Raw genomic sequence first — 12,903 nt, 5'->3', positions numbered from 1 at the left:
CAGGCAAACCCTCATGTGCACTCAAGGCCCCCACAAAATTTAGAAATTTCTAGAAGACTTGGGGTCTGCTGGTCTTGCCCTCCTTCCACGCTGCTGTCAGCCCTGTATTGACAGGCCCCCATCACATCAGACGGCCTCTGCCACCCCCAGCATTTATAAAGAGCTACGTGTGAATTATCTCACTTAACCCTGTAACGTTAGCCATGGTATTGTTTCCACCTTACAGAGGAAAAAAAAAAAACGGGGTTCAGAGTGGATGACCCCAGCCGAGGTCACGCAGCCTGTGAGCAGTACCAGCAGCCGGGACCGGAGGCCAGGTTCCTAACCACTGGGTCCACTCCTCTCAGCTCTGGGCAGAGCTAAGGCTGGGCCCCGGGGAGCAGACGCCCTTTGAACTACTGCCCTCAGCTGTGCCTGCCTGGCCCAGTCGCTCACCTGAGGTCCAGGTCCAATCCCGCGAGCATCTGGGAGAAAACCTCGAAGGTGCCTTCCCCTTCTGGCTGCCGTGCCACACGGCTCTTCTCCAAAAGCATCGTCTGCAAGAGGAGAGGACGCCCGCCGGTCAGCACTTGGGCTGCATCGGCCCCCTGCCTGGTGCCCAGCTACCTTGAGGCCCCAGGAGGGAGCCCTGCCCGGGCCCACCTGTGAGGCAACATCTCGGGTCCGAACTCCGCTGGACACCTTCGTCTCAGAACTTATCAGTCCCTTGTCTCCCTACCTGGAGTCCCTTGGGACTAATGCAATCGACTCATTCCAAGGAAAGTACTGGAAGGAAGAAGGATGACCTGGATCCACCCTCCACCGTATCCTTATTTCACAGAAGCCTTTAGTAACGTGACACAAACGGTCATGAATGGCAGGATCTCAGGCTCAGGGTGGGCATCGATGAGTTTCCCCTGAGTCTGTGTATTATCCTAGCTCCACATACAAACAACGCTTCTAATAAGTTAATCCTATTTTCTGTTCAAACAGAATGTTTGAGGGAGCAGGGGAGGGATACGGGCGACTTGGGAGATAGAAGCAAGCAGGCATGTGTTTGTCTGTTTCATTTCAGCTTATGCTTCTAAGACCCAAATAATGAACGGCTGGATGATATATTTATTCATGAATATTTCATCCTTGTGATATTCTGAGGTGCAAACGGGCCAGATTGCTCTAGGAAGGGACTTTCTGGGCCACTGAGTGAAGTGGGAAGCAGCTGGCAAAGGCTGGGGGAACTGTGACCAAATATTTAGACACATTCCCAAGTCCCAGGAGGCATGGGCTCTGCTAAATGGGAATGGGGATCCTGAAGCCCCAAGGACTCCCCTCTTCCTTCCACCCAGAGCCTCACCTGAAGCTGGGCAGCTGTGACTCGGCCTGTGGCATTGAAGTCCAGTGACATCACCATGGTGAACCGGGTGGCGCTGCGGCTGTGGCCGGTGGACACGGAGCCAAAGGCCCGGAGGAGGGTGAAAGTGGCTCGAATCTTCTCCACTGTCGGGGTCGTGGGGGTGGAGTTAGTATTATATTTCTTACAACTAGAAAAGCAATATTGCGGAGGCCATGTATTCTCAGCAGGGAGGATATTGCCCCCAAGAGGGCAGAAACTGATTTTGGGGATGGGGGTATTTTGCTTTCTTATGCACAGAGCACAGATATACAGATAAACAGATCATGTTACAGCTATGGCATTGAAATTTCATAGTGGGGAGATGATTAGGGGATTAAATGTTTAAAAAGACTCCTTAAGGGAGCGAAAATGAAAAACAAAACCCCACTGAGAGCACTGGCCCAGGGATTACAGCCCCTGAGCCAGGCTGCCTGGTTTGACTCCAACTCTAGGACGTATTAGTTGTGTGGCTTCAGGCAAGCTAGTTCATTTCTCTGAGTCTTAACATCCTCATCTGTAAAACTAAAATAAACAGTATCTACCTTATAGAGCTGTTCTAAATAACAAATAAGTTTGCATCTTTGAAAACTTATATGAGGCCTGGCATGTAAGTCCTCAGCCAGTGTTGACTGGGACCATTATTAATACTGTAATTATTATTATTGCTAATTGGCCTTGCTCAGACACCATCTCCCCCTGGAAGCTCCTGCCCCCTTCTCGTGTTCCCGACACCTCCCCTAACCAGCTCTGCCTGCACTCTGCACAGAGCGTTCAAGTTCAGCACATAGAAGCAGCACAGGGGCCCTCTGGTGCCAGCGCCTCCAGGACACAGCCCCGCCCTCTGCCTTCACTGGTGGGTCCTCTGCACGGCTTGGCAGGTGCATGCACAAGGCCCCCCCATCAAAGGGGTGTGCACCTGCAGCACCCCGTCATGGGTCGGTATATGCATCGGGATGACTTTCTAGAGCGTGGCAGTCAAGTGGTCAGTTCTAACAGTGGCAGAGCGGGATGATTGCTCCACACGGGGCTGCGAGCGTCTGGAGGAAGGGGTACCTTTTCTAATTCACACAGAGGGGTGCCATGGACTGGGGCGGCCCTGCCCAGTAGCAAGCACAGCGTGTGCACCTACACTGAGTGAATGCGAGGTGAGTGGATATAAGGGGGAGCAGCCTAGCACTCCCTCCAGTCCTCCCTCCCTCCCCACAATCCTGCGCCATGGCCCCGGGAGCCCACTGTACCTGAGACACTGCCATCCACACTGCCCGCCATCCCCACGAGGTGCTCCAGGACCTGCTCACAGCAGGTGGTCTTCCCGGCGCCGCTCCGGCCCAGGGCCACGATGCTCTGGTCCCTCCGCTGGCTCAGCAGTGCCCAGTATGCCCGCTGGGCCAGGGAGACAATGTGGGCAGGCAGGCCATCCGGGCGGCCCTTGGGCACCTGCAGGAAGATGCCGGCATCAGCCTTCCCACCCCAGCTGGGAGCACTCCAAAACAGTGCCCACCCCGCTTCAAGTCCAGCCCCATGGAACTGGCAGCATGAGGCTCGATGGTGGCCTTGACAAAAGTCAGCTTTGCGTAGCCTTCAGGGAAAAGGGAAGAGGCATCGGAGACGGAGGTCAGGGAAGGGCACCAAAGGGAACAGTGGATGGGCCCAGCCGTAGGAGGACATTGGGAGCCAGAGATGCTAAGTGGGCAACCAGAGGCCCCAGCAAGGCCTCATCTGCATCTCCAGTGCGTTGGGCACCAGGGACACCAATCGCAGTGTGGTGGCCTCCCCCCCTGGCATGGCCCTCCAGCCTGGGGCTGAAGGTGCCTCCAGTCCCGTTGGCCTTTGTGTCCCCAAACTCCTAGGAGTGGTAATGAATCCCTATCCTGGGCTTAACAGGACCCCACAGCTGGCAAATGTGGGACACGTTGCCTCCGCTGCCTGGGCACAGCCTTAGGTCATGAGGAAACCAAAGGTCTGAGTCCTGAAGCCCCCTCCTCAGGAAACACTGAAGTTCAAGGGACAGGCTCTCTCATCCATCAGCTCCCTCCCGCCCACTCACCAGACCACAGAAGGGAGAATTCTGCAGGTCTAGGCTCCTGTGTACACACACAGCTGCATGCATGCACATATGTCCTTGCATTGTGCTTGTGCACTCTTGCATGCTTGCACACAGGTGTGCTCACAGGCACATGCACTCAACAGGTGCTGAGACCCTGCACATAGAGACAGGCCCATCTACCCCTGACATGGTCACACCCAGCTCTCAGCCTCTGGGGGGGCCCAGCACTGCCCCATACCTCACCCAGGCATTCTTCAAGGTGGCCCAGTCCCAGCCTCACCGCAGGTCTGTGCTCCCACCTGGTGGCCATTTGAGGAACCAGCCATGACTCAGACAAAGAACAGAAGGAGGCGGTGGGTTTGGGTGTGGGCAGCTGATGACTGGAGGGAAGGGCGGGGCACTGAGTTAAGGGTTTAGGGCAGTGGTTCTCAACCTTTCTAATGCCGTGACCCTTTAATACAGTTCCTCATGTTGTGGTGACCCCCAACCATAAAATTATTTTCTGTGTTTTCCGATGATCTTAGGCTCTACAGCAGCGGTTCGCAACCTGTGGGTCACGACCCACAGGTTGAAAACCGCTAGCAGGGTCGCCTAAGACCATCGGAAAACACAGATATTTACATTACAATTCATAACAGCAGCAAAATTACAGTTATGAAGTAGCAACGAAAATAATTTTATGGTTGGGGGTCACCACAACATGAGGAACTGTATTAAAGGGTCGTGGCATTAGAAAGGTTGAGAACCACTGGTTTAGGGGGATCAAGAGACTCGGGAGCATAGGAAGATCTCAAGACTTAAATTCCTCCTTACAGGACTGCCCAACGCCTATATTTTTAGGCCCTTTCGCCCAGGTTCTATACGGATGCTTCAATCCGGGGAGACCCACGAGAATCCGCTTGCATTAGGGTCTGGACAAAAGTCCCTCCCAGGGGCTCCTAAGGAGCCAGAGGAGCCACTCGACTTCTCAGGAGGCTGGGCAGCCTTGGGCTGCAGTAACAGAAGCATGGCCCTCACAGCAAGGGAGGGGAGAGTGCACAGCCGAGCTGTCATCCTCCCAGACCCGTGGCCATGGACGGCCAGGCTGGAGAGGGGCTGGAGAAGTGGCTGAATGGGTGGGGTGGGGAGTCCTGGAGAAATCAAGTCTAGGGGAAGAGGGGTGCAGGGCCACCGTCCCCTCTTCAACGGACTTAGCATTGTTTGGGTGACCAGGAATGTCCCATGGGACTCCAGAGGGCTTTTCATCCCAATTGACATATGGGAAAACTGAGGCCAGAGACATGGTGATCTTTCCAAGGCACCTGCTGTGTGCCAGCAGGAGTCCAGAGGCCGCGCCTTCCCAGAGCAATAAGTCTTCAGGACAAAAGCGCCCCGATAAGACGTCTGACCTCTAACAGGGCTCCCTGCCTGTACCTTTGCCCCCTTCCATCTATCCTCCATCCGGCAGCCAAGGGCATCCTCTTACAACCTAAGTCAGGCGTCACTGCTCTGCTAACATCCCTCAGGCTCAGCGTAAAGCAACATCAGTATGACGAGGTATAACTAAGGCCTGTCCCGTGTCACCTGACCTCCACGCTCCTTTTCCACTCATCTGCTCCCCCACGTTATCTTTATTATTCTCGGCCTGTCTTCCCCACTAGACTGGAAGCTCCGTGGGGCAGGCTTATGACCGGCTCCTTCCCTGCTCCCTCCCCTGTGCCTGGCACACAGGAGATTCAATCCTATCTAAATCAATAACCCCTGGACCAGTGAATGGAAGGGATCCGGCTCCCATTACCCAGTGGTGGCTAGGCCCTTCCACAAGGTGGCGCTGAGAGCTTGCCTTTGCTTTGACTGTCCTGACAAAAAGCAGCCATTTCTGCACTTCCCGGGGAAATAAATAAAAGCAGAACCGAGGCTTCTGTTTCCTGATTTATGTGGGTGTTAGGGACTCCCCAGACCACCACGGGGTTCAGAGCACAGAGGAGCCGGCGCCCTGGGCCTTATCCCAGCTCCTCTGCTTGCTGAATGTGAGAGTGTGGCGGCTGGCCCCGCCAATTCCATCTGTAAAATGGGGTAGTCATGGTGTCTGTCTTTTCAGAGGGCGTGAAAATTGAGATAACATGTAAAGGTGCTTGAAGCAGTGCCTGGTGCAGAATTGACATTCATTCAATATTTTCTCTCATTATCCTATCTAATAAAGAGGGAATATGCTAATTGACCATCACTCCATCACAAAGATGGATGCACCCACAGCTGAGGCCAAGTTCCCATAAGGAGCCTTAATGAGCAATCAGCAGAGACCTGAGGCTACACCCTCCCCTGCCCGGCAGGGCTTGACGGGGGACCTCAAGGTGAGCTTCCTGTCCTGGTGCTGGGCTAGGGGACCTCAGGCTGCTCCTCCTGCCCCAGCGCCAGGCAGGGGGACCTCAGGCCGCACCCCCCACCAGGTGGGGCTTGACAGGGGACTTCAGGCCGCGCCCCCCCACCCCGGCATGAGGCCGGGGGACCTCAGGCCGCACCTCCGGCCCCAGCACCTCCCCAGCACCGGGCCAGGGTTCCTGAGGCTGCGCCCCCCTGCCTGGCGGGGCTTGACAGGGGACCTCAAGGTGCACCCCCAGTGCTGGGTCGGGGGAACTCAGGCCACTCCCCCCATCCTGGCGCCAGGCCAAGGGACCTGAGGCTACGTCCCCTGCCCGGTGGGGCTTGACAAGGGTGGGACTGGCCGGGTCTGGATCTAGCCCAATGGTGGGTGGGGGCGGCCGGGTCTGGGTCTCCCGTGATTTTGAGGCGCATGTGCGTGGGTGGCGACTTGAGTCTGGGTCCCATGGTGCGCCCCAGACTCTGACAGGAGGAAGGTTTTCATATACATTTTACTAATTTCCTTTCATCTCTGACACTTCTATTATAGAGAAAGAGCAAATAACAATATTAAATTATTTCCTCTAATTAATCCCCTTTTAATGTGCACGAATTTCGTGCACCGGGCCACTAGTTACTATTATATTTAATCTCCTATTGCTGTTTCTCATCTTTCCCCTCTAAGGAGGGGATCACGAGGTCCTTGATGAGCCACAATGCCCATGATGCCCCATAGCTCATGTCTGGCAAGATGTTGCTCACAGCCAGGTTTGCAGGGGACTTTGGCTGCTCTGTTCTCCCCTAAAATGCAGAGGGACCCCCACCCCACCCCTCCTGTGCCTGTCCCCTGCCCCCTTGCCCTGGTCCCCCTCACCTTGCCTGCAGAGGGTGCCGATGGCTCCCGGGGCTGGAGGACGATCAGGTCCGGCCCGGTGGAGGTGTGTGGCAGCTGAGCCCGGTAGCGGTGCAGGAGCGTGTTCAGGACACTCGATTCATTGACACTGACCAGGGAGGCCAGGTCCTCGGCCTGGTCCAGCTCAGGGGGGTTGGCCTGTGAACCATCACAGAGTGTCCTGTGGCTTCCTGGGTCCCCACACCACCACCACACCCCTTCACACACAGCCCTGCTGGCCCTGCCCCGGGAGAACCGTGGGCCAAAGACAGGACAGAATGCAAGGACTCTAGAGAGTCTCATACCCTACAAGTGAAACAGGGGATCCCTTCTCCTTCGCCCTTGGTGAGGCCTGAGAGCCACCCCTCTGTTCACACCCGTCCCTCCTTCCTGTACCGTGAGGGGAGATGCTCAGAACAGAGACGTAAGACTCCGGGTGTCTTCTGCCTCTCAAACACGTAAAAAGCGGTGGTGTCCCAAGTCAGGCAGTGTCCCCTGAGCTCTCCGGTCCGGAGTCTTGTGGGGAGTGCTGCGTGTGCTGTGACACTCAGGACGCAGGCCAATGGCCACACCACCCGTTTCTCTGACAGTCCCTCATGCACTGGTCCCTTGGAGACATTCCCCGGCCCTTCTAGAAGCCAAGGATGCCTGCAGCTTCTCCTGGGGCATCCATCCTAAAAGGCTTCCTACCATTCTTTCCAGCTCTGAGGAGTTTTCTGGGCCTAAGACTCGAGGGTTTGGGCCAACCCTGAGCTCCCTGATGGGTCAATCTTTCTTCTGAGAACACTGGCCCTCTGCAAACTCCCAACACTATTGGGACTGGAGGGTCAGGGGTGGGCAGAGGAGTGCAAAGAGGAATGAAGATGATCAAGGCCCACATGGGGCTCCTGGAGGGAACTCTTCCTTAATTAGTAGGCTTTGAAGGGTGGAAAAGGCTCAGGACCTATTTTTCTATCATTATTCTCTGATTTCCCCTCAAATACATTGATGGCACACTGAAAAATTATGCAAAACAACTAAAAAAGCAAAAACCAAAAGAACAATTAATACCCAAAATATATGCCGTTATATCCTATGCTATGGCTCGTGGCAGGCAGCACACTGGACTCTGAGTCCCCTGGCAGCCAAGGTGAAAAAGGAAACATGTTTTCTAGCATGATTTGAGATGCCCGTAAAAAGAAAAGCAATCGCGTTCTTGGGTCAAGCAGAACTCTCAGTCCTGAGACCTAACAAACATGTCTCTTAGTGTGTCTTCATAAAAGGGGACACCGTGGGACAGAGTAATGACCCCCTAACAATATATCTCCGGCAGAGCAACAAGTTCAATGACTGTCTTCCCTATAATCCCTCCAGGGCATCAAGCCAAAGTAGTATCTGCAGTCAGGTACACAGAAATCTGTAGCAAGATGAGGCGGGACAGTGTGGAGCAGGCAGGGAGGGGGGCGGGGACTCACCCGATGAACATGATCCTCGTCCACCTCAGTGATGGTTTTGTCAGCGTCAATGCAAAGTCGCACCCTTCCTGCCGGCAGGTCGGCTGTTCCCTCATCTGGCTTAAGCACCGTTGCTGGTGGACAGCCAAGGGGAGAGAAGAGAGGGGAGGGGAGGTGAGACGGGCTCTGAGCTGCTGAGCCAGGCCAGGGAGCTGCAGAGGGGGCCCGGCACAGGTCAGAAGGGGACAGCCTCCTCTCCCCTTGGGGCCAATTAACACGGAGGGTCCTGAATTGTGAGTCTAAGCCCTTTAAGGGCAGAGACTGGGTCCAACTCACCTTGGGCTGTTATCAGCTGGCACCATGCCAGGCACAGAGTAGGAACCCAGATGGCTGGGTGCACAACCCATCGCTTACCTAGATCCAGATGGCAGATAATGGCATATGGGCTGCCATTCCCCTTCCAGTACCCATGACAGACATTACTAATCAATCACTCATCCCAGCAGCATCTGACTGAGACTCAGAATCGCTTCTCCGTAGAATATGGTCACAACTAATGGACAAAAGTGGGCTTGCGGGATGAAAGCTATTTGCCCACCTGCACTCGACTCCAGATTCCTTGAGGAACACTGCAGGAACCAAACCAGGCTTGTGGGTGACATTAATGGATTAAATAACTAATTACCAAGGCTCCAATGTCTTTGAAAACAGTACGCCATAGACCAGCTGCCACAAGTAAAATGACACTTAACTGTTCCCACCCCAAAGAGCGGCATATCCCCTTCCTGGTCTCAGGGGCTCCTTACTGCTCACCTTGTTCCCCAGACCATGCTCAGGACCTGCAAACATGGCTACCAGCAGCAGAGGGCGCAAGAGGAACAGACTTAGATCACCGCCGCCACCCCTCACCCCCTAATTACCAAGAGTAAATGTGCTAAAACCCCTAATTACCAAGAGTAAATCCATCCTTCTGAACCAGCCAGACTTTCTCTGCCTCGTACCATCTGTCCTCCGGAGCCTGAGAGCAAAGGTCACAAAAATTAAACCAGGGTAACACTGCCTCTCCCCATCCCAATGTGAGGGGCGAACCCCTTCCATGGGAGTTCATGGGACCACCTCAATCAGAACCTAAGGAGTGGGAGGGGTGCTTATTTCCATGCAGATGCCTTAGCTCCACCCCTGGCCTTTTGAATGAAAGCTCCAGAGGGGCCTAGGGCTCTGCATTTCCAGCAACCAGCTATCACACAGCCTGTTTGAGAACGCCGTGTGGCATTGTAAGCTCAGCCACGAGGGGGCATCTCACATTCGTGGGCCCTCCCTCACCTGTGGGACAGGTGCAGTGGGCGCCTCAAGACCCTTCCTGGACAAGGAGGAAGTGCTTGTCCCTTCCTCTGAGCTGGCCACCCCTCTCCAATTCCCTGTCCATCTCCTGCCCCACCCTCTTCACCTCCAGGGGCAAGTCTTTCCCATCCCTCCTTCTCTGGAAGGTCCGACTACCGCTCCCCACTCCGGGCTGCAGCCCCTCACCTGGTCCAAGTCTCCACTCTGGCTTCCTTCACTCCCCTCCTGCAGGGCTGGTCCCTCCTGGTTCTCCTGCCTCTGAGGCCTCTCTGCGTGGCTCTCCAGAGCAGGTGGTCTGGGTGCTTCCAGCTCCGTCTCCAGGGCCCCGGCCCTGGCATTCACACTTCTGCAGGGCCCCTCTGCTTCCTGCCCTCTGCTGTCTGGCTGGCCCTCCTTCCCAGCTGCACTCACCTCCTTGGGGACTTCACAGCCCTGTGTCTTAGTCCCAGACTCACTGTGAGGCCCGCGTGCTTCCTCCATCCCTCTAGCCTCCTCCACCTTCCCCTGCACTTTGTGGCTCTCCTTCCCGGCTGCACCCACCTTCTTGGGGGCTTCACAGCCCTTCTGTGTCTTAGCCCCAGGCTCCCCAGGCTCACTGTGAGGCCCACGTGCTTCCTCCATCACTCCGGGAGCCTCCCCTACCTTCCCCTGCACTTTGTCCACCTTCTCCGCCTTGACCTGCGATTCGCCTGTCTTCTCCGCCTTACTCAGGAGGGCACCTTCTTTGTCCTTCCTCTGGGGACCATCCCACCTGCTCCTTCTGCCCAGGGAACCTCCCCACTTTTTCACCTGGGTTTGAGCCCCGGCCAACTTCCCTTCGCCCCCTGCATCCTTGGAGAGATTCCCCTTTGCCATTTTGTTCGTGGAGTCCGCTCCCCCCTTCTCCACTGTCCCTGGTTGCCCCCCCTCACCTGGCCCCTCTTTGCCCTGGGGCTCACCCCCTTTCAGCCCTTTGGTCTGGGGGGCCTCACCCCCTTTCCCCGCTGTGCCTTGATCTTTCTCGCCTTTTGTCATTGGCACAGTTCCTGGGTCCCTAGGACCCCCAGTCTGAGTCTTCTCAGCCTTCGGGGCTGCGTCCTCAGTGCTGGCTTGGGGACCACGAGGAGTTGGTGGGGCCTTCCCCTCCTTTCCCCCTCCAGGGTCTGTGGCTGGGGATGGAGTCTTGCAGGCGGGGGCGTCACGGGGCTGGGTCCTCTGCTCTGGCTTGGCTGAGTCCGGGTCCAGCTTGGCCACCATCAGCAGCACATCGCCCCTCCTCACGCCCCTCTTCAAGGGCAGAGGTTTTTTGGCTGGAGCCCCACTGGGGCCCGATTCCTGGGCCTTCTCGCCGTTGATGGTGGTCCTCTGCATGGGCTCCGTGGGGCCGGCCCCCTGGCTCTGCTGGCCCGGAATGTCTGCGTTCTGGGGAGAGCTTGCCTGGTTGTCCGGGGAAATCTTTTGGCTTCCAGACTTGGTGCCACTGTTGGACGTGCTGTTGGGTTGGCTAGTGGAAATTTCTGGAGTCTAGGAGAGAGACCACAACCATCCTTAGCTGCTTGCTTACCTGACAGCTTTGTCCTTCGCTCATTCACTCGCTCATTCGTTCACTGATTTGTGCACCCAGCCACTCATTCATCCAAAGAACCTCAAGCACCTACGACATCTGATGGGCACTGTGCTGGGCAATGAGCCAAACCCCCGCACCATGGACGTTGTCCCAGGCGTCTGGAGGCCAAGTGACAGAGTGAAAGGAGAGTGGACTTTGGAATTCAAAAGACTCAACTCCAAATTCAACTCCTAACTCACTAGCTGTGTGGCCTTAGGGAAATTACTTCCCCTCTCTGAGCCTGTTTCCTAATGAGGACCACAATGGCCTACCACGCGGATGGGCATGAGGATCCATGATCATATACAGAAAGTGGGCCCAGCACACAGTAAGTCCTCAGTAACAGCAGCTGCCACTGCTGCCGTTGTGACTGTTGTTGGCACTGTTTGTTTTTTTGTTTGCTTTGTCTTGGCCTCGCTTCCTGCTGGGACAGGGAAAGGACTGGGGTCTGTCATCAGAGGACCTGGGTGACGGTGAACATCATCGTCCATCCTCTCTGAGCTTCGATCTTCCCACAGGACAGGTAGGAACCACCTGCCCATTTGGATATTTTGCAGGATGAGATGCAGAAAAGCACTTTGGAAAACGCAGGGAACTGAACAAACTGAGCTGCTGCTACTTCTGCTGCCCTGGTCCCCGCGGCCCAACCCCCATACCAGGCGAGGGCCCTGGTTTCTGGCCCTGAGGTCCTCCGCTGTCGCCTGATGTGGACATTTGGGCTACATCACATCCACGGGGTCTCCGCTGCCTGCTCCTCTGCTGGGCCCTCTTACTGCCTAGTGATGTCAGCCCTCCCGAGCCCTCCATCCTCACACAGGCTGGCTGTGACCTAACTTGCTCACAGGGCCAGCTTTGCCTCTCATGGGCAGTTCCAGCCTGGTGCCTGGCATCCCCGCCTGCCCTGGTCCGGGTTTTTCCATCATGGACCGTGCCAATGCCAGCCTGCCACACATCTGAGCCTGGGAATCTAGGGTTCTCACTCTCCTCCTGCAACTGAACCAGCCCCAGGATCCTGCTGATTCCGCCCTGCAGAGCTTCACGTCTGTGTCTCCTGTCCCGAATCCAGGTCTATTCCCAAAGCCCCTGAACTGGTGGTATCCCTTCAATGTGCTGCCAGTCATTTCAAACCCAATCGAAAGGTCTTGGCAGCTGCCACAACTTACCCAAAAATCTTTCACCACCACCATCTTCCACTTACAGTCCTCAACCAGGAGCCCTCGCCTCCATTCTGGTTCTTTTGTCCTGTTTATCCTCATGCTTCAGCCACACCAGACACTTCCCTGCTTCCCTGCTTTTGCTCATGTTGAGCTTGCTGCCTGGAATGCCCTTTCCCTCCCCCCTCACTCACCCGTGTGCTTCTCATCTTTCTATACCCAGCTCAAATGCCACTGCCTCTGCAAATCGTTCCCTGGGGACCTCAATCAGAAATTGTCTCACACATCCAGGAGGTCCCAGAGCCCTGTGCTAGCTCACCACCTGCAGCACCGACCACACTGCGCATCCCATTCCCGCTCCGACTGTGTGTCTCTCCTGTTTTAGACGGTGGGTGCCTCCAGAACACAGTCTCTACCTGCATCTTTGTAAAAATGACAATGATATTGACAATAATAGCTGTCCTAATAGATCCCTTGGAATGGGCCCTATACCGCCATTATGCAATCTCCTTCTCAACCCTCATAAGAACACAGTGAAGGAGGTTCTGAACATCTCCACATGCTACAGACAAGGAAGCAAACACCACGACGCTAGGTGGCCCAAAAGACAAAGCAAACTATAAAGCCATGCCAGCCTCTCTGAGTCTAAAGTCAGTGCCTATAACTTCTGCATATTGATGGCCTTACTTGTCTTTCTAGGGCTCACTGGAATCTTCTGGGATATTTTTTAAATACTGAT

At 55.5% G+C, this 12,903-nt stretch overlaps 1 protein-coding gene across 1 annotated transcript in view; it reads right to left on the bottom strand.

The window, feature by feature from the left end:
• Positions 1-12,903, bottom strand: part of MYO18B (myosin XVIIIB) — a gene marked incomplete at its 5' end in the record, with an annotated part of 185,465 nt that overhangs the window by 158,758 nt on the left and 13,804 nt on the right. The window contains 7 exons of the mRNA XM_080649891.1: positions 436-536; positions 1,334-1,476; positions 2,611-2,809; positions 6,634-6,810; positions 8,106-8,218; positions 9,036-9,102; positions 9,612-10,928. Of these exons, the coding sequence (XP_080506017.1) occupies positions 436-536; positions 1,334-1,476; positions 2,611-2,809; positions 6,634-6,810; positions 8,106-8,218; positions 9,036-9,102; positions 9,612-10,928 (2,117 nt within the window). The remainder of the gene's footprint in view (positions 1-435; positions 537-1,333; positions 1,477-2,610; positions 2,810-6,633; positions 6,811-8,105; positions 8,219-9,035; positions 9,103-9,611; positions 10,929-12,903) is intronic.

The sequence above is a fragment of the Plecotus auritus genome (genome assembly GCF_963455305.1).
Source record: "Plecotus auritus genome assembly, chromosome: 13".
NCBI classification, from domain to species: domain Eukaryota; kingdom Metazoa; phylum Chordata; class Mammalia; order Chiroptera; family Vespertilionidae; genus Plecotus; species Plecotus auritus.
This window is presented reverse-complemented; position numbering and strand designations above follow the sequence as displayed.